The 18,855-nt window shown below is 39.3% G+C and overlaps 1 protein-coding gene and 1 pseudogene across 1 annotated transcript; both read right to left on the bottom strand.

Moving 5' to 3' along the window:
- Positions 1-2,156: 2,156 nt before the first annotated feature.
- On the bottom strand, positions 2,157-4,637 carry LOC128380331 (Y+L amino acid transporter 2-like; annotated as a pseudogene).
- Positions 4,638-4,692: 55 nt separating this feature from the next.
- Positions 4,693-18,188, bottom strand: adgrg1 (adhesion G protein-coupled receptor G1). The gene is given in 15 exon segments (XM_053341597.1): positions 4,693-4,726; positions 9,466-9,601; positions 10,203-10,477; positions 10,694-10,793; positions 10,881-11,140; positions 11,262-11,377; positions 11,534-11,640; positions 11,773-11,815; positions 12,880-12,996; positions 13,104-13,226; positions 14,646-14,712; positions 15,014-15,059; positions 15,254-15,440; positions 15,993-16,252; positions 18,185-18,188. Coding segments are annotated over 15 exon segments (1,875 nt in total).
- Positions 18,189-18,855: the final 667 nt, after the last annotated feature.

The raw sequence follows: 18,855 nt of genomic DNA on the forward strand, positions 1-18,855 counted from the left end.
AGCCTCATCATCTTGTCCTGGTCTTTTTAAATATGCCTCTCTCTCTCTGCTTCAGTCTGTCATAAAGCGCTCTCATACGCCCCACCATCTCCCCATCTTCACCATTTATCTTACAATTAAAAAAGTGACATGTAAGCACTGTGTCTGAGTGGAGTTTGCAATCATTTGGGTATACAGATAGGCAAAGGGAAATGGAATTGTGGTTGTCCTCAAAGAAAAACCGCGGCAACCGACAACACAGAGACAGAAACAAACACACACAAACACACACACCAATGGATACTGTGCTTTGTAATACTTCATCCTTATTTAACACTGCAACAATGTTGTTTTACTGTTTTTTCACTGGAGTGTTTTATTAAGTCATTCACTTGCCTCTTGAGATAGCATGCATTCATGCATAACACTGTACAAACAGGGTTGTGGTTGGACTGTGTTTTTGAGCTGCTTTGAGATTTGTTTGTGGTGGAGTTGATGTTTTAGGGCATGACACAAACTGAGAACTTCTGTTTTCTACAATACTATATAATATTGTTATCTCTGTGTTCCTACATACTTCAAATAGCTGACAATTTCCATAGTTTGATCACACAGTATCAGTGATGGGATGAAGTCTGCTTGATTTAACATGACCATGTTAGTGTTGTCATTGTGATGACTACTGCAGTGCTTACTCAAAATGTGCCTGTAGCTATTTCAACACACAGAAAAATGAATCCAGTTATATCCATTGTTATAGGCTAAGTGTTCTAATAGAAAATACATGTTCTTTGGGTTCTCTGAGTGTTAGCAAGACTAGACAGGCATGCAGTCATTTACCATTCTGTAACATTAGACAACAATACATTCAATTACATTAATTTCCTGGAGACTTAACCTTATCCTTAAAAAGGAACTGGGTTGATGAAGTAAAATAGTTGCAATTTCAGAGGCAACTGTGCTGTTTTTGGTTGTAATTTGCAGTCAAATTGAAACAAACTGATGCAAGTCTACACAGCTTTCCTAGCGATAAGAAGAAGAAAAAGACTTTCCAATGAGCTGTGGCTGTGTTTTTGCTACTTCAGTCCTGATGCATTTAGTCGACCACAGCTGTTAAAATCGCTAACAGGTGCTGCTTTTGCAGCTTGCTTTTTGGGGAATACCTGGACCACACACAAACACACACGTACTGTACGAACATGTACCAGAGAGGGGTAAAGTACTTGGATGGGCAGATTTAATCAGTATGGCAAGGCTGCTTAGCAATTATGTCTCTCTTTGTTTCTGAAAAGCTGACAGTTTGAATATAAAAGTATTGACAGCTACAATATTTTAACCATGGAGCTCCTGAGACTATTTCAAGAGACCCACTGTGGACATAAGCGTATACTATAACAACCGCGGCTGCAACCCAGAATGGTTTCAGACCTAACAGTCAAGCGTTCCTGTGGTGATAACTGAGGATACAAATGTGGTGCTAGTCTACTACACTATAACATGCAGAAACATGGTGTGGTTGAACTACGACCTACTTCAAAAAGCACTAACCTACGTATAAAGCAAAGGTGGACAATATAGAGAAAGACTTCTATTATAACATGTATAATATTGTATACACTATAGTCCACTGAGTATGCACAGTAGTGTTTGCCCCATTTGGAACATGTTTCCACTTGAAACATGAACTTTACATTATGATGATCAGCTCATTTCTTATACAATGGAGGTTTAAGGGAGAAATATCATGGGGAAAAAGTAGTGCAAGGCTGAGCGGCAGCACCCTATCTAGCTCTTAAAACACATCCATGTCCTGCATGGACACTAGACTGTTTCCTGATGCTTCCTCTGCAAGGTCCACTTCACTCAGCTGCTTCTTCCCACTTTAACCTGAATAACAAACCAGAGGTTGGTGCTCCAGCTGTGAACTCGTGATTGGAGCAGTGAATCATTGTGTTGAAAATGGTTTGATGTTTCAAAAGATTTGATACAGTCAAAATGGTGACATCTGCTTGGCAACTCAGTAAATGTACAAATATACAAATGTATATATGTGGAGATGATTATTAGTCATTTGCTAATAAGGCTTAGCCCACTATTGCATCTTACTACCTCTCCAGCTTTGCATGGCACTGATGTTGTTGGCTTGTAAAGGTGCATTTTAGCCAGTTTGAAAAGGTTTAGGTACACTGCTGCTTCTCCTCTGGAGAGGTGGTACTCTGGACTTCAACTGTAGTACTAGCTGTGGCATTTTGGATTCTTTTAGTGGTGTTCTCCCTTTTTCTCCCATCCTCACTCTATAAAACACTCACGCACCCACTCACATACTGTACACATACTCAGCCCATTTATAAGGGGGGGATTGGTGAATGGGTTGTTAACTAGCACTATAAACATGAAAGATTCCTCCACTTCCTCCACTATGCTTTACATGTAATTAATGAGTATTTGTACATTGAAGATCAGAGCGGGAGATAGTAGACACAAGGTCCAGAAGGTGACCCTCATGAGAGCCAACAAAGAACAACCTGAACACAAGTAACGTATTAAGAGGCAAGCTGTGACATCATTCTTACTGCTGGACTTTCAAACTGCAAATGAACTGCAACATGGCTGGTTTTTGCAACTCTAATCAATGCTCATGTTTTCTTACCTGGATGCAGCTATAATGGAGGCGTTGAGGCCTCCATAGCAGGACAGAGCCATGGCGATGGGGATGATCCAGCTCATCACACCGAGCGTATGATCTGCAAATGTCTGAATCAAGATACATAAACTGGTTTAGTGAGTAGTTTTCAGCAGTTTTCAGCCTCTGATGTGTTGCTGTAGAAAAACAAGACTCACCACTGCCACAGCATCACTGGCCAATATAGCGCTGATGTCCAGAACAGCATAGTAGGCCACATTAGTCAGGATGTAGATGATGGTGACGATGGACATAGAGATGGCGATGGCCAGCGGCAGGTTCCTGTAGCACAAAGATGGTGGATTATAACCAAACTGACTCTGGATTCAAGTGTTCTAAATTTGCCTCTGCTTGTATCTTCTATTGAAAAGAATAAAAAAGAGACATTACCTTTCAGGTTTTTTAATCTCTTCTGTGACATAGTTGAGGGCATCCCAGCTAGAGTAGAAGAAGAGGGAAAACTAGAGCACTACTGTGTTCTCGCTGGGATCTTTCAATGATCCTTTAAAGGCGGATTCGAAGTTAGTTGTGTAACCTAAAAAAGAAGCAATTGGTGACATTTCATTGCATGTACAAAATGACTGTGGGTTTTATTCTTTTTAGTCATAGAGATTTCAAACTCCTCACAAAGGCAGTTATCTGTACTGTTTCAGCCACTGAGGTGCAATGCATAGGATTTAGTGACATCTAGTGGTGAGGTTGCATATTTGACTGCAACCATGCTACCAAGCATAAAGGAAAAATCTAAGGTGGTCCCAAAAACGTGAAAAAGCAGCATTCTCAAGCCAAAGTTTGGTTTGTCCATTCTGGGCTATTGTAGAAACAAGCTGGTCTCTGTGGAAGAGGACCCACTCCATATGTAGACACAAAAAACACGTCATTGTAAGGTTATGAAAACACAATGATTGTTATTTTCAGGTGATTATACACTAATTAAAACATACTTATATTCTGTTTCTTCCAAGTCTGTTCCTAAATTCTACACACTGGACCTTTTTGATTGAATACAGATTTTGTAAACTTGAGTAGTCTTCTTGACAGGTGTGTTGATGGAGTAAACATTTACTAAAAAGGAAAAAGAGGACACTGTCTTCACTCACACAATAACGTTTTATCATTTCATCAGTATCTCTTACCAGGGTACCCCTTTATGGTTTATTATGAAAACAGTATAGTTATTTATAGTTTATTATGTAATGGTTTTACTGGTCCGACCTACTTAAGATTCCTTTTTTTTGCCACATACAAAAAGCTGTGAGGGAAATCTAAGAGTGTTGGTCCACCACTGATTACAGTGCAGGTGTGTGAGTGAGATTAGGAGAGACTGTGGAGCTGTACAGCACAGAGGAACACCGCTCACCCTGGCACAGCTTGATGATGCCGGTGATGATGATGACGATGAGGGCTGCCACCTTGGCGTAGGTGAAAACGTCCTACACACAGGTACCCCACTTCACATAGGCAGAGAGAGGAGTTCAGCACAGATGTTAATGATTTTAGACCTTTTCTTGTAGAAACAGCTGGAGCCAGATGTGCAGACAACTGTGGGATGCACACATGCATGCTGCAGCGATGAGCATCGGGAAGAGTGGTTGCACCAGGTAGTTTGAGAACCTGATGGCGATGACCGCCTGGCTGGTGGGCAACAACAAACACATTCACAGACGGACGAAGTCACCAAATGACGTCATGTCACCAAATGGCTCCAGGATGATTTGGTGATGGTGGTGTCCAGCTTGGCGTAGCAGAGGGCCCCCACCACAGAGAACAGGCCCCCGATGACCCAGATGATTAGCGACAGCCCATAGAGGGTGAGGTAGAGGAGCACATCCTTCGGGGAGACGAAGATGCTTGAGCCATTCATATTCCCTACGATCAGGCTGACTCCATTGAGCACAGAGATCTCTTTCTTCAGTTGCATGCTCTCTTTGGTTGGCTCCACCAGCTGGGAGGAGTGATCAGTGCTGCCGTTCATCGTCGTGGTCGTCCATGGTGCCCGTTGTTTCAGGGCTGACGACCAGCTGCGGAGGCTACAGGTGTCTTTCCAGAGAGCTCTGGAACAACCTGTGTGACACATTCAGGAAACAACATAGAATAGAAAAAATATGTAGCATACTTTGTATCCAGTGTTAGGCTGTATCTGGAAATTGGAGTTGAAACAGCTAATTCATGATGTGACTGACAGGAAATGACCTTGTTCCAGTTTCTCAGCAGTGATGATTTGCATTTTTCTGCTCCTATCTAACAGTAAATAAGAGAATATCTTTGGAATTTGGACAAAAAAACAAAACAAACACAACCCACAAGTGGATCAGGTTTTGGAGATTGCGACAGACATTATTCACTATTTTCTTACAATTTATAGACCAAAAACTGATCAATAGAAATAGAAAACTGCAGGTGTTTAGCTGTAGTCAAAATAATATAGATCACTTTGTAGCTTTATCATTGTCGTGTTCTCTGAGAGAAAGTGAGATCTTTATCACATGTAGTTGTGCCATTTTAGAGGCTGTTTACACACTCAGCAGGTAACCAGAGACAGTGACAGGAGGAGCTACAGCCAGGTAAACATGACACACAGCTCCACATAATGACAACTATTCTACATCAATCACAAAAAAGATGCATGAATCCTAGCAACCAAGAGAAAGTTTACATTTCAATGTTAAACTTGAAATGTGTCATTGTGTCAGTTTCTACAAGCCTGAACTGTTTACAGTACATAACAAAAATGGCCATCAATAATATGTGAATAGACATCAATGAATATGGAGTTCCCTCTTTAATAATACCATAAACTAATGATTATGGCCCTTTCAGTATGTAAAGGGAGGCTGGTGAGCTTTCAGTTTGGAGGCTGGGCCAGTAGGGATCAGCAGGGTTCTCACACATTTTTAACATTGAATTTTCAAAAGTTTTTCATAACTATTCCATAATATTTTACCTTATTTACACAACTTAATTTAAGTAGTTTAACAAAGGTAGGACCACATAGTGACTATAGGGCACAGTAACGGGTTTTAACCATAGACTGTATAAAACCAGCCCCCATCCCAAATGTGGACGTTCAGGTCCAACAGAGTAGATGTAATTTCCTGTATTCTGGTGCCTTTTAACAGGTGTTTTGATACTTTGATCTCACTAAATGATGGGTGCATTTTGCAATTACATCCCAGAGCAAGCGTTTAGCCCCAGATCACAAATAAGATATTAAAAAGAATAGAGAAATTGATGATATATTTGTCACAATATAACAAACTGCTTGCTGGAAGAATGAGTGTCAAGTTACACTGAGTGACTACATCTGACTTCTGCTTAACACTTTCAAAATAAAGACACAATCATATTTCTTGTTTTAGTGTAACTGTTTCGTTTTTCACTTACGACAATTTAACTAGACTAAAAACACTTTAAATACATAAAAACATGCATAAATAACTTTATATCATGCGCAACGAGGCAAACGGAGATTTAAAAGAGCCCTGCTAGTTTAAAAAGGAGAACCTGAAAATATGGTCAAAATATGAATAAAAACGTAGCTTAATTTGCTGTTAATACATAGCTATCAATAAACATTAAGCGGACATATTACTATAATGAGCTCATAATAATAACAGAGCTAGCCTCTCTAATTAGCAGCTATCACTGCAGGTTAGCTGATGCTTTGTCCTGCTTGTTGCTAACATTACCACAGCTTTAATAAAAAAAAAAAGTATATGTTCACCTCACTTTTAACGTGTGTGACAAGATACACAAAGTGAGATAAATGATTAAAAAGCTCATTCCGGCTTTCATTTTGAAAGTGAAGCCGCTCACCTCCGGTGTTATCTCGGCTATTGTCGGTTAGCTTGCCGCAGTTCTCCTCAAAACAAATAAAAACGGGATTTCCTTTTTGTCTCACAGGTAGCTTTGTCCTCCATATTACGCTTCCTGTGTTACTAACAGTTTCTGAATTGGCTGCAACTGTTTCAAAGGGTTGTTCAGTCTTACCGGTGATGGTTTTCCTCCTGCCAAGCGCTTTTTTGACAGTCAGCCAGCCAGCACGGTGCCCGTCGGTTTTATTTTTTGGGTTTTTTTTTTTTACGGTGCCCGCCGGTAAACACAACTGTTTGCTGCTGCTGACGTCATGTGACGCTGCTGCACTGACTTCTACACTGTACGCACGCACGCGCTATTTAAAACCATACAGTCTATGTTTAAAACACAGTTTTTTAGGCTAATTGAGGAATCTATATAGAAAAACACACAATCCTGAAAAAGGATCCTTCGAACCATAACCATCACATGCCTAACCCTGACCCTGATCCTGACCTTAACATAATCTTTTTGGGGAATACCTGGACCACACACACACACACACACACACACACACACACTTTTATAGTGCTGCACACCTGGAACATACAGTGTGTGTATTAGATTTCAAACACAGCTAAATTGATGAATGTATAAAATGGGCTAAATTTATATATTTTTTTAAAACTGTCACAATCCTGAAAACAAATAGGCTATATGAATAAATATTTATAAGTCAACATTTAACTATGATTGGGTTTTTTTATTCATTGTTACTGGCTACCTCTTCTCTTATATTACATGAACATAAACAGTGCTGTGAATTGGCTATTAAAATCAGTGCTGCCAGTGTGTGAAGGACAGGTGTGTAATTAGAGCAGTCCTGTTAGAAGCATGGGACGGAGGTGAAGCCCTTACACCATTATCATGTTAGTGAAGTAGTGGATGAAGCAGCACAAAAAGCAAAAGAAGGAAATTCAATGTGCTGGTATGTGTGATGTAAATACTGAACATAGTTACAGTTTACTGTATAAAGGGCACAGACATTCTGGAGAGGAGGAAAACACATCAAAATTGCCTTATTACTATTTATATGAAGGGTTCACTTTTTCTTTGTTGTTCTTTAGTTAGTTTCACTTTTAGTTTTAAAACAAGGATGCAGGATTCCATGTTAACAATAAACTGATACCAGAAATACCTAAATAATCATGTTAGAGAGCTAAAATAGTGAACACTCAAGAGAGGAGTACCACCTGCAGTCAGAACCTAGAGTATTAACACCAATCATAGACTGAGTAACAGTAATTGTGCTGTTATGCTTTATAAAGTTGCTTTTCAGGTCACATTGGTGGAGTTGATGTCTTTATGTTTAGCAGTACTCTCCTGGTTCAGAGCCATAAAAGGCTTGTAAGAGAGTGAAAATAGGCTGCTTTTGAGTTTTTCTTGTGACCGTTAAGTCAGCTTCTTCTTCCAAGATAGTACTGATTATCATGATGTCATTGTGGGGGTTAAAATAAACAGTGAGCACAGTTGTAGCGCAGACGTTGACAATTTCAGTGGCAAACAAGCAGTATGTTGGAGAACAACAAATGTCAAACCTCGAGGGAGGAAACACACTGCAGATAAGTAGGAGGGACGACTGAACAGGAAAACAGCAAGCCTCAAATGTGCTTACTTTGTACACACGCGCACACACACACACACAGATTTAGAGTAACACAACCACACGTTCCTTCTAAACATAAAGACTTTTTTAATGCACTCAATATACACACAATAATTCAAAACAAATTACATACAAGTTCACAATAGAAAAAATGTGCAAACATCACAGTATCTAAAAGAAAAAATATCAGTTGAAAGTTCAGCTGGAGATGATAGAAATGTTTTTTCATGAAATCATGTGGGCAGATCAAATTCTGGTAAACTGATATAGTTTAAAGTGTGGTTCAATTTAAGTGCATTTTGGTCCATTTTGAGCACGAACACCTGGTATTAATTTTTATCTGTATTTTGAAAGAAGCTCTCAAATGATCACAAATGAACACTCATCCATTATAAAATTTTCAGCTATTATTTTACATGACATACATACTCTATATGAAATGTCTATTACACACTTTACAACAATATAAAAGATGATTTCTATATGAGGTGGCTTTTATAAACAATAAGAAATTAACATTCATGAGCAGAGACCACATAACCACTCACTGAGGTTCTATCAGTACATTTTTAAAAGATTGCAAATCTAAAGTGCTACTTTAAAAGCCTTAAAGGAGCAGTGTGTAAGATTTAGTGACATCTAGTTGTGAGGATTCAGATTGCAACAAACTGAAAAGAGTGCCCATTCTAGGCTACAGTAGAAACATGTCGAGCTGCACAGAAGGTGACCCATTCCCAATGTACATATTCTAAGGTAACAAAAATGCAACCACTTTCATTATCAAAAGTTTGTACACTATTTAAAACATACTTATAAATATTATATCATAATTTCTACCACAAAAAGGAATATAATATTCCACTAGATGCCACACATATAGTACAGACTGGTCCTTTAAAATTAGCTATAAAACAAAGTACAAAATTAAAAAGCTTATCTACGGTTCAAAAAAAGACAGCAAGTCAATAATAATATAGAATTTATCTTTACAGATGATAAAAAGTAGTCACTTTACAGTAACCTGTGATCATTTAATTTTCCCGTGTTTTCATGTGTTGTCTCTATTTTACATTTTTTTAAAATCTCGAATCCCTTAATTTCTTTCCCTTCTATAACTAGAGCCAGTCTAGATATTTTACATATATAGGCTCCAGGCCTGTATAATGAGTCCTGAGTGATGGCTTCTTCCCCATCAAGTAATCTAATCACTTGTCAAGTAATCAAGTCTCTGGTCAAACAGCACTAAGAGGTAACTAACTGATGGTTGATATTGATGATGGTACATGATAAACTCTAACTACTGAAGCTTTTTCTCATTCCACCTGTGTGACATGTGTCACACCTCTTTAAGTTCATCTAGCTCTTCTCTTGTAGCATGTGTTGTCTGGTGGATCCGGTGCTGGTGCTACCAAGGCTAGAACTGCCAGACTGCTTCCGCATCCAGTCCAGCATGTAGAACCGTAGCATGAGGAGGAAACCTGGGAGATGGAGATGAGAATGAAGATTCATTCATTTTCTCTTCCTAGTTGAGCTTTTCAGAATCAATCTATAGCACAGCACACTATGAATCTGTCAGTTACTCTGATTTTAGTGTAGTTCAATCTAAATTAAATTAAAACTGTTGAGTGTAATGTTTGCACAAAGTTAACTCATAAAATAATATATCATGGAACAATGTGTGTGACTACAGGTCCATGCATACAGTAGATTTAGGGCCATGCATATACTCGATATGGGTCTAGTTGGTGTAAAAAATAACTATTTCTCAACTACCAATGTGCAGGTTAATAAATTGAGATTTTGGAACTGAATCAAAATAAGTGTGCTGCATGTGAGAGGAAACAGCTTTTCTTCTGATAGGCACAAGTACCAGAAGGCCTTGATTAAGCATGGCCATTGTCTCATTCCCACACTGATACAATGGACCACTGGCTCCAAATACAGTCAGCAGTCTCTTGGAAAACAATGAAAATAACCCTGTCCAAAAACTGACTATATATAGTTAATCCTTCTACTACACTTGTAAAAATGCTTGAATGGTTTATTCCAATTCTGCTTTCCTTTGGATAAATATATTACCTTGAAATGAATTGAGGATGCAGAAGAGGAAGAGAATGTATTCAGAGAGAGGTCTTATGTCCAGGAAGGTGAGACCCCAAGTTGTCCCGTAGAGGCAGCTGAGACCCCAGATACTGAGAAACGCCACGCGGTTCTGCCTCCATTCGTCCCTGGTGCGGATCTCCCTGTAGACCAGAAAGAGCATCACCATGCCCGTGATCACCAGTATGGGCAGGATGGTCATAGTGGTGAAATAGTGCGCCAGCCAGGCCTTGCTGTTGTTTTTCATCCAGCACCTGGAAACACAAAAATACCCTTAGAGAAGAAAAGCAAATAATCCCAACAGAGACACACAATCATTTTAATATAACTGACATTACACACCAGTCCTCTACTGTCAAAACAAAGCAGGCGTGTGACTGTGACTTATGGCACTAGCTTTTATTTGTACATTATCCAGACATTACTGTGTATGCTATTTTGAGAATCCTTGTAAAAATAATCTTGCTTACATGCGATAAGGATTGGACACGTCATCACTCGGCACCACCTCCCTCAGGCCGTAAATGTCACCTACTGCAGCCAGGATGATAACAGGAACAGCTGGGAGAACTGGAAAATATATTATATAAGGTTATACACACATTAATATCAAGATTTAAAAAAAAAAAAACATTAAACATTACTTAACCCACTCACCAAAGCCGACCAGGTTCCAGACAAATGGCTTCGGGGAGGGGTAGAAAACCACATGGACCAACCAGAAGGTGTGGAAAACCTCTATACCCATCCAGAAGAAGGAGCTGAGCAGGGCGTAGTGAAGGGCTGCCCCCACCCCCACACACACACTCTCCCCTCCCACATTGGCCAGGACCCCGGTAAAGAAGAAGAGCAGATTGAGGAAGGCGAGGGAAGCAGCTAAACCCAGGTGGATAGGTATGGACTGCTCCTTAGATTTCCTGTTAGAGACAGCAGAGAGAAAGAGGGTGAAAGAAGAGAAATGTAAATATTTGTGTCATCATTATTAAAGATTATTTTACTTTCTGATAGGCTACATAAGCTCTGAAAAAGCTGTGTCACCTCTTCCTGCAGAGGAAGATGATGAGAACGATGCAGCTGATCACAGACACGGCGCAACCCAGAGATGTAATGGTGGTAAGCGCCAGCAGGTGGCGCACCGGTCGATCCTCCAGTTGCTGTCATGGGACACAGAACAATGATCTGAGCAACATGGCCTTCATCTAAATACACTGTTAATGCTTTTCAGATGTTTTTATTTGCTGTGTTTCTTCACAGGATCTTAGTTAGTGTGTTTGTTTCTTGTATGAAAGAGTATCAGCTGCAGGTCTCACCACCAGGACGGCAAAGTAAGTCATATGGTCACACAGGCACTCAGTGTGGTTGGCTCCTTTCTGCAGAGTCTCACACCCATCACCCAGCCAATGCACCTTTATAGGATCTACACAAACACAATACAGATAGTAACATCCTTCATTATCATCTGTGGGAAAACAGTGAGTGAAGAGGGAAACATATAGATGTTATGTGAGAAACTTTTGTAGGTATCTCATTAATAAGCTCAGGTTCTGACCTTTCCTGGTGTCCCATGAGACACATTTCCTTGAATGCATTTTCTGAAATAAAGATAAGAAGCCATTATTACTTCAAATAAAGATGGTGCACATTTTCGATCATAATAAGAAAGGGTCAGGTGCTTTGAAGTATTCACTGCATCCTTTGATTCAGTAGTGATTAAAAGAGCTTTCACTGTAAATAGCTGCAATCATTCTTTACTTGCTGCATGTCACATCACCCATACACATAGCTCAAGACACACACATATAAAACAGCTCAGGTATGATATTTAAGGTTGGGTACCAAGATCTGTATTTTTACGTTACACCTACTAAACTCAGTCGTGGTGTCACCATGTGTAACTATAATAGCACTAGAACTACACAGATGCATTGTGTGAAAACAGTGCTAACAACAAAAACACATAAGAAGATGTTGAAAAGAAATATGGTTAATATAGGTTAAATAACCCATGTGAATATATTTTTATATATATTTTGTACCTTGTTATATATTCCTTTTGTATATGTATCTCATATTTACACTGTATATATTTTTCTCACATTTCCTTTCTAATAATTGCACCCTTTATATTTATAAATTTAAAGTAAGAATGTTGGGACTTTTTTGGTTGATACTTCAGTCACTACAGATTTAGAGTAAGGGTTAGTAATGAAGTACTGTTGAGTACTGAAACTGAACACCAGGTAACGGTACTGGTACGGGTTCCCAACCCTAATGATATGATTGCATGTTTGCCCTGCAGAAAAGAAGTCCCAGATTGTCCTCAGCGTATTAATGTCATCGTTTGTTTTCACAAGACATGAGGTAAGAATAGAGAAACCTTGAGTGGTTTCTGTGTGCTCTCTGTGGGTTGATAAGTTAGGACAAAACGGACGTCATGGAACAGCAGCAAAGCCACTTTTGCGTAGTTTGTGTATTAATTGACATATACAGCACAGACATGACAGCACTGTGTGCAGTTTGAAATACTTGCTGAATTTTGGGAGCTTTTTTTTCCACCAGATTTTAAACAGTGGAATCTGAAGGTATAGATTTAGATGATACCAAGTGGATATTATACACTGAGGGACCAAAAGTGCACAAAAGCAAGCAAACTTACAGGAATGACATCATGGTGGAAAGCGATCCTGATCTGCTCAGGCAGATCTTTGATGACCTCGTTCTCCACGGTGATTCCCACCACATCATTGAGAATCCTGCCCTTCTCATGACCATCCTGAAACACATACACATCTTTACCTCTCTGTCATATAACACAGTCTACATATTCACATATAGAAGAACAGAGGTGTCTGTGTTGACAAGGAGCAAACAGAGGCTTACCTGGAACAGGGAGTTGTTTTTGAAGAAGGTGCAGACTACTTTGCTGTGGTTTTTTGCAGCTTGCTTTAGAGAGGGGGGCAGATAGACAGAGGTGGCAGACTCTGGTGGGACACCTTTCATGACCTGGAATACAGAAATGAAGAGAATATATGGAAAGTGAACTTGGTATCTATAAACTAATCATATGTCATACTATAACACAGGAAGTAGCAACATTGCCAATAAAATCTAATATTTTCATGTTGAGACTTTGAGAGGAATCACTGACAGGACGTGTACCACCCTGCTGCTGCTCTGCTTATGAGTATGCATCACAACCTCATGGTGTACACGGTTGTAATGACTACATGTGTCTGTAGATTGCTACCTAAGACTGTGTACTTAGACAAATGGTACTATTTTAAGGTCATTTGGAAGGAAAATGTCAGCTTACCACATGCATCCTCTACTTGTCAGTGAAATGCTGTTATCTGTCACTTTCATGTGGCTATCCTTTCATCTACTTCCTCATTTCCACTCAATCATCAGCCTAGACTTGAATGAAGTTGTTAAGGGAGTTACTGATTTGATGGGCTAAAAACCTCCTAGAAAGTTAAGCCCGGATTAAAAATGGATGCACACAGTCACAGATGTGTGGCGACCTACTGAGTGGAGCTGTATCATAGAAAGAACTGTGATACCTCTCAAAGGCAGAGAGGTTAGGGCCACAGGATGCAAGTGAATAATCATTTACCCATTGCTGCCACTGAAGAGGAATTGGCATTTTTCAAGTCACTACCAAGAGTGAAGCAACTCTGAGAGTACTGCTGTGTCACATGTTCATGGTACCAACAGGACTGCTGTGCAAGAAGCAGCAGCTGTAATATTTTTGAGGAAAGTGTAATGCAGTAAAAAACCTACAAAAAGCTACTATGGGCCATTTGAGGTTAGATCATTTTGTTGAATTGATTTATTTCACTTTCACTTTATATATAAGGGGAAATGTGATTCAGTTATGAATATGCTGCTAAAGCACAACTAAAAAGGAACCAGTGGGTCACACATTTGCTGATGTAGACAATACTGTGGGAGAATGTAGGCGATGCCATATTTATATATCTGTATTTTCTCATTGTAAACAAACACCAACAGTGAATTGATCCGACTAACTTTGTATCCAAAGCCTGAGAGATCCTATTCCTCCTCCTTCCTTCATTACAATGAAGACACACACTGTAGTTTATTTAGCTGAGCTAGGGTCGCACACATTCTCTAGTTCAACAAAAATAGTTTCCAACAAATACACTGTTTACTTTTGTTTTAGGAAATTAAAATATGCATTTGTGATATGTTTCTAAAGATTTTGGAACCAATATGTTGTGGGCTGACCACAACTCACAGCTCAGGGAAGATGATGGTTTTAAGAGATAAACCTAATCTACTGTAATCTACTGGTTTTGGTCTTTTCGTCACATTTCTTGACATTTCAATTTAAATTCCATCTTTAAAACTGCTTTAAGTCCTCGTATCCTGAATGTGATGATGAGTCAATTTTTAACTTACAGGTGAAGTAACGATTTGGCCTTTGAAATCCTCCTTCATCTCCACCTCAGAGCTAGGAGCACAGTTCCTAGACACAAACATTAACACACAAACACACACACCATCATAATTTGAAGTGAAATCGTGGTTTGACATGGTCGTTTTAAAACAAACAAGGTTATTTTTTAACTCCAAGTCTCCACAGTATGAAGCTTTGTATCCTGTCTGTAGCCAAAGTTCATTTTTTTCACTCACTTGATTACACAAAACTTCTAAACAGAGGCCTCGGCAATTAAGACAAAGTCATGTGAGGGAGGATGTTGACAAAAACACCCTCACCCAACAGCACATGTGATGGCATATTTGAGATAAAAGAGAAAGGAAATTACATGTTGTCTTGGGTGGATGCCTGGCTCACTGAAGGACATAATGTTTCTGCGAAGAGAAAAAGAAAGAAAGAAGAACATATTTTTGACATGTGATCATCTTTGAATTTTGGGTTGAATGAAGTTCAAGTTGATCAGATCTATCAATCCTTGCATACACTGGACTGGATAAAAAATGGAATTCTTTAACAGTAAAACTTATTCCGTTTACAGATGAGATCGATAACATCAATCCTTCCTTACTGCAACTGTTGGTCTCTCCCTTGAAGTTGTAGAATTTCCGTGTTTCACTGGCAGTGAAATCCTCTTTGATCGTTGTATTGGCGATGCCGTAGAGTGCTGGAGGTGACTTGGAGACATCAGTCAGACCAGTGCAACAGGAGTCTGGTAGACCAGTGGGCCAGCATAGAGTGAGGTTCATCCCACCAATCTGGATAAAAAATAAGAAAACAACAACAAGCTGCATTATGCTTTCTAACGAGGTATGAAGCTACTGTAGAATATACAGCACATGCTGTACACATGCTGTTTTCACACTCTTTTAGTAGTATTACGAATCGTAATAAAAAAGTAGGTTGTCAGTTTTGTTTTCAGTACTGTAAGCGAGTCCTTGCAATCCTCTACGTTGAGCTAGTTTATAAATATGTACTTGCTCTGGAGCCAGATAATATGAAGAGAAATGGTGTGCCTGATCATTCACTAGGACTGGGTATCAGAACCGAAATATATCGATACCAAGTAATATCAAAACGTCTCCTGTCAAGCGATACCTGCAATCAATCCTTTTTGCACCCAGGGCTACAGAATATGACTATTTGTATGGACTTGCTCACAGCCAATCAACACAAGCGTTCTTCGATTTAATGTGACATATGATTGGCCTGCTGCCACAGCAGCTGGGTTATATTAGCTTTTGAAGGTAAGAGGTTAAAACACGCTGCATACAAACATTCTCATCTAGTCTCTTTCTGTCTTTTGTTACCTGCAGTTTCATCTGGTCCAGCAAAGCTTCCCAGTACAGACAGAAGTCACTTTCCTCCCCTGAATGAAGTCCATACTGGTCGAGGGGAAGCACTTCAGACCGCATACACTGTGCCGTGATCTGTCCACTAATGGACAGAGAGTTCTCATTGGCTGATATTAACATGTGATCACAGCCTGTGGTCAGGTTGATGTTCAGGTTCAGGGAGCCCCTGCCATGCCGCCAGGTGCCACAAAAGTCCCAGTCAACTTGACTTGAAACTGGTGGATGGAGAAACAGAAAGAAGTACACATTGACAAACTGTTTTCTCTTTGATAACAACTTAAAAAAAACAGTACTCAGCCCTAATAAGAGATGTGAACGCAATGTTGACACATTGGGGGTTTACACACAAACATAGAAAAACACAGACACACTAAAATGTTCATTACAACAAAGTAAAGCTATCTTGATCAGACTTTCTTGTGTATGAATATTCTTATATTGGCTCAAATAATGGTCACAAACATTTTGGTCTTGTGAAATAAATTTAAGAAAGAAACCGTCCTGTTTTGATCACACTTTGTAAACCTGTGAAAATGATCTGCAGGATAAAATTCACTCCCAATCCAATCCCATCTAAATGTACTGTGTGAACATATCAACATTGAGACTCTGGGGAAAAGAAGCTACTTCTTAGTAAAAGTGAGTGTGAAAGTCAGAGCTCTGTTGAACATGAGTCACTAGGTACCGTACAAAGTGCCGTCCCTCTGACTGCTCACCTATCCATCACATCTGCTATATTTCACATTTTAGTCACTTTTTACATCTCTTTTACCTCCCTCACTGTTTTTCTATTTTGATTAATGTCAAGTGGCTGCTGTAACACATTAATCTCCCTTTGGGAATAATAACAGACTGTCTGTCTATTTAATAAAACACAACACAAAAAGACAATTTAACAGAGAACAGTGGTGTGCCAGCTAGCTCTTGGTATTTTTGTGGTCAGGCTTGTTTGGAACAAAAGAATACATTATCATTATCACATTCATCCCCTTTACTGTAAACGCTGGACATTTCCTGTCATGACTCACTGATGGTTTGGGAATCATAGAGAGAATTCAGAGGAAACTTGTTCTCTGGTGAATGCAGAGCTTCACATGTAGCTAAGAGTAGCTGATGACTCTAATATAGAATTAAATGTTTCATGAGACTGTATGAACTGTTTTCATTGTCAGTACCACATAAACAGGATAATCAACCATAACATTCTCTATGTTTGAAGCACACGTAAGCATGTACGATTCTGTGGTTATTCTGAAACAGTCTGGTGGTGATTTCGAAAAATCGAAGTGCAAGACTGGCTGTGCGTAATTGTGGCTTAACAGCGCACATCATCACTCTAAACCGACCCTTCTCACAGCGACATTTTGACATGTCAAAACAGGAAAAACACAAGTTTAAATAATAACACTAGCAAAGGCTCCATTCTAATACGTGTCCCAGTAAGCCGTGCCGGTAAGAAACACTGATTCATCTTTATCACATAATCAGGATTCAAGAGTCTTTTTCAGTGTCATCATGTCAGCTAGAAGAGAGGTTTACATGGGCCTGTCTTCACCACAGTATGTATCAGTAGTATCAGAATAGTGGTGCAGGCCACATTGATGACCTTATACAAGCAGGAAGGTGGTAGACATGACAGACAGTCATCCACAGCACTGCAGTGCACCACTAGCCCCAAAAAAGCAAAACCCACCACAATTGCACCTGTGACTTAATTTCATGTCCATTTATGTGTTGGTGTGTCTCTCATGGTGAGGGACACTGAGGTCACAGAGCAGAGGAGTTTCAATTTCTGCTTTAAATCTTATGACAGGGTTCCCACACAACTTTCTGATTTTTCAAGGACTCATTATATCATTTCAGTGACTATTAACAACCTTTAAATTAATTTCATTACAAACAACAGAATTCAATTACATGACTTTTCCAAACGTTTGGATGATTTTAATTAGTTCCATGACTTTTCCATGGGAACCCTGTTATACAGAGTTTTTCATTATTTAACATGTTTGTAATGTTATTTGAGATTGAATATCATTTCACAAGCTTAAACCCATATGAACCACTTTGAGAGCTCAGATTCTGCATTGTTTCAAGATCTTGCCCCTCAGAAACCTATTTTTACAAGTGAAAGAGTAGCCAAATACCCATAAGGATAAAATGACTAGGATATTATAATCGGGCAGTAGCTAAGCATTAGTTTATTATCAATATGCTATTAGTTTGTTCATCTGAATAATGTCAGAAAAATTGGAAGTTTTAACATTTCACTGAGACATGCTTAAATGGGATCCAATCAAAAGCTATATTATAAGTAAGAGAACAAACAAAAGTACTGCATGCAGAAGTGTGCACCATGCTGGAGCTGCAGCAGTGTGTAGCAAAACTATTTTAGTGCTGAACATGATGATCAAACAGCTGCTAAAGATGATTAAGTGTTTAGTTTTTTTCCCCCAGTGTAGTTATCTTACCTATGGAGATGAGGATGATGAGGATGAAGGCAGCCCTTGGGGTGTTGGTTAGTGGGAGCTCCATTGGTGACGATTGCAGGAGGTGAACAGGGAGAACGAAATGCAGCTGTAAAAGAGGAACACTACAGTTCATTTCTGCAGAGGGTGACGTCAGCTGATGAAGTGGAGGATGAAATGAATAAGAGTGGCATGCATGTGTTGCCTGTGCAAATAAGTTAGAATTATGCAGCAAAGAGCAAACTTCAATGAAACATTCTTCCTATGTGCAGACTCACATCCTGTATAAAACAAAAACTCTCTATCTGAAGGCAGCACAGGTTTGACATACTACAAAAGTTTTCTTAATG

The sequence above is a fragment of the Scomber japonicus genome, chromosome 1 (genome assembly GCF_027409825.1).
Source record: "Scomber japonicus isolate fScoJap1 chromosome 1, fScoJap1.pri, whole genome shotgun sequence".
NCBI classification, from domain to species: domain Eukaryota; kingdom Metazoa; phylum Chordata; class Actinopteri; order Scombriformes; family Scombridae; genus Scomber; species Scomber japonicus.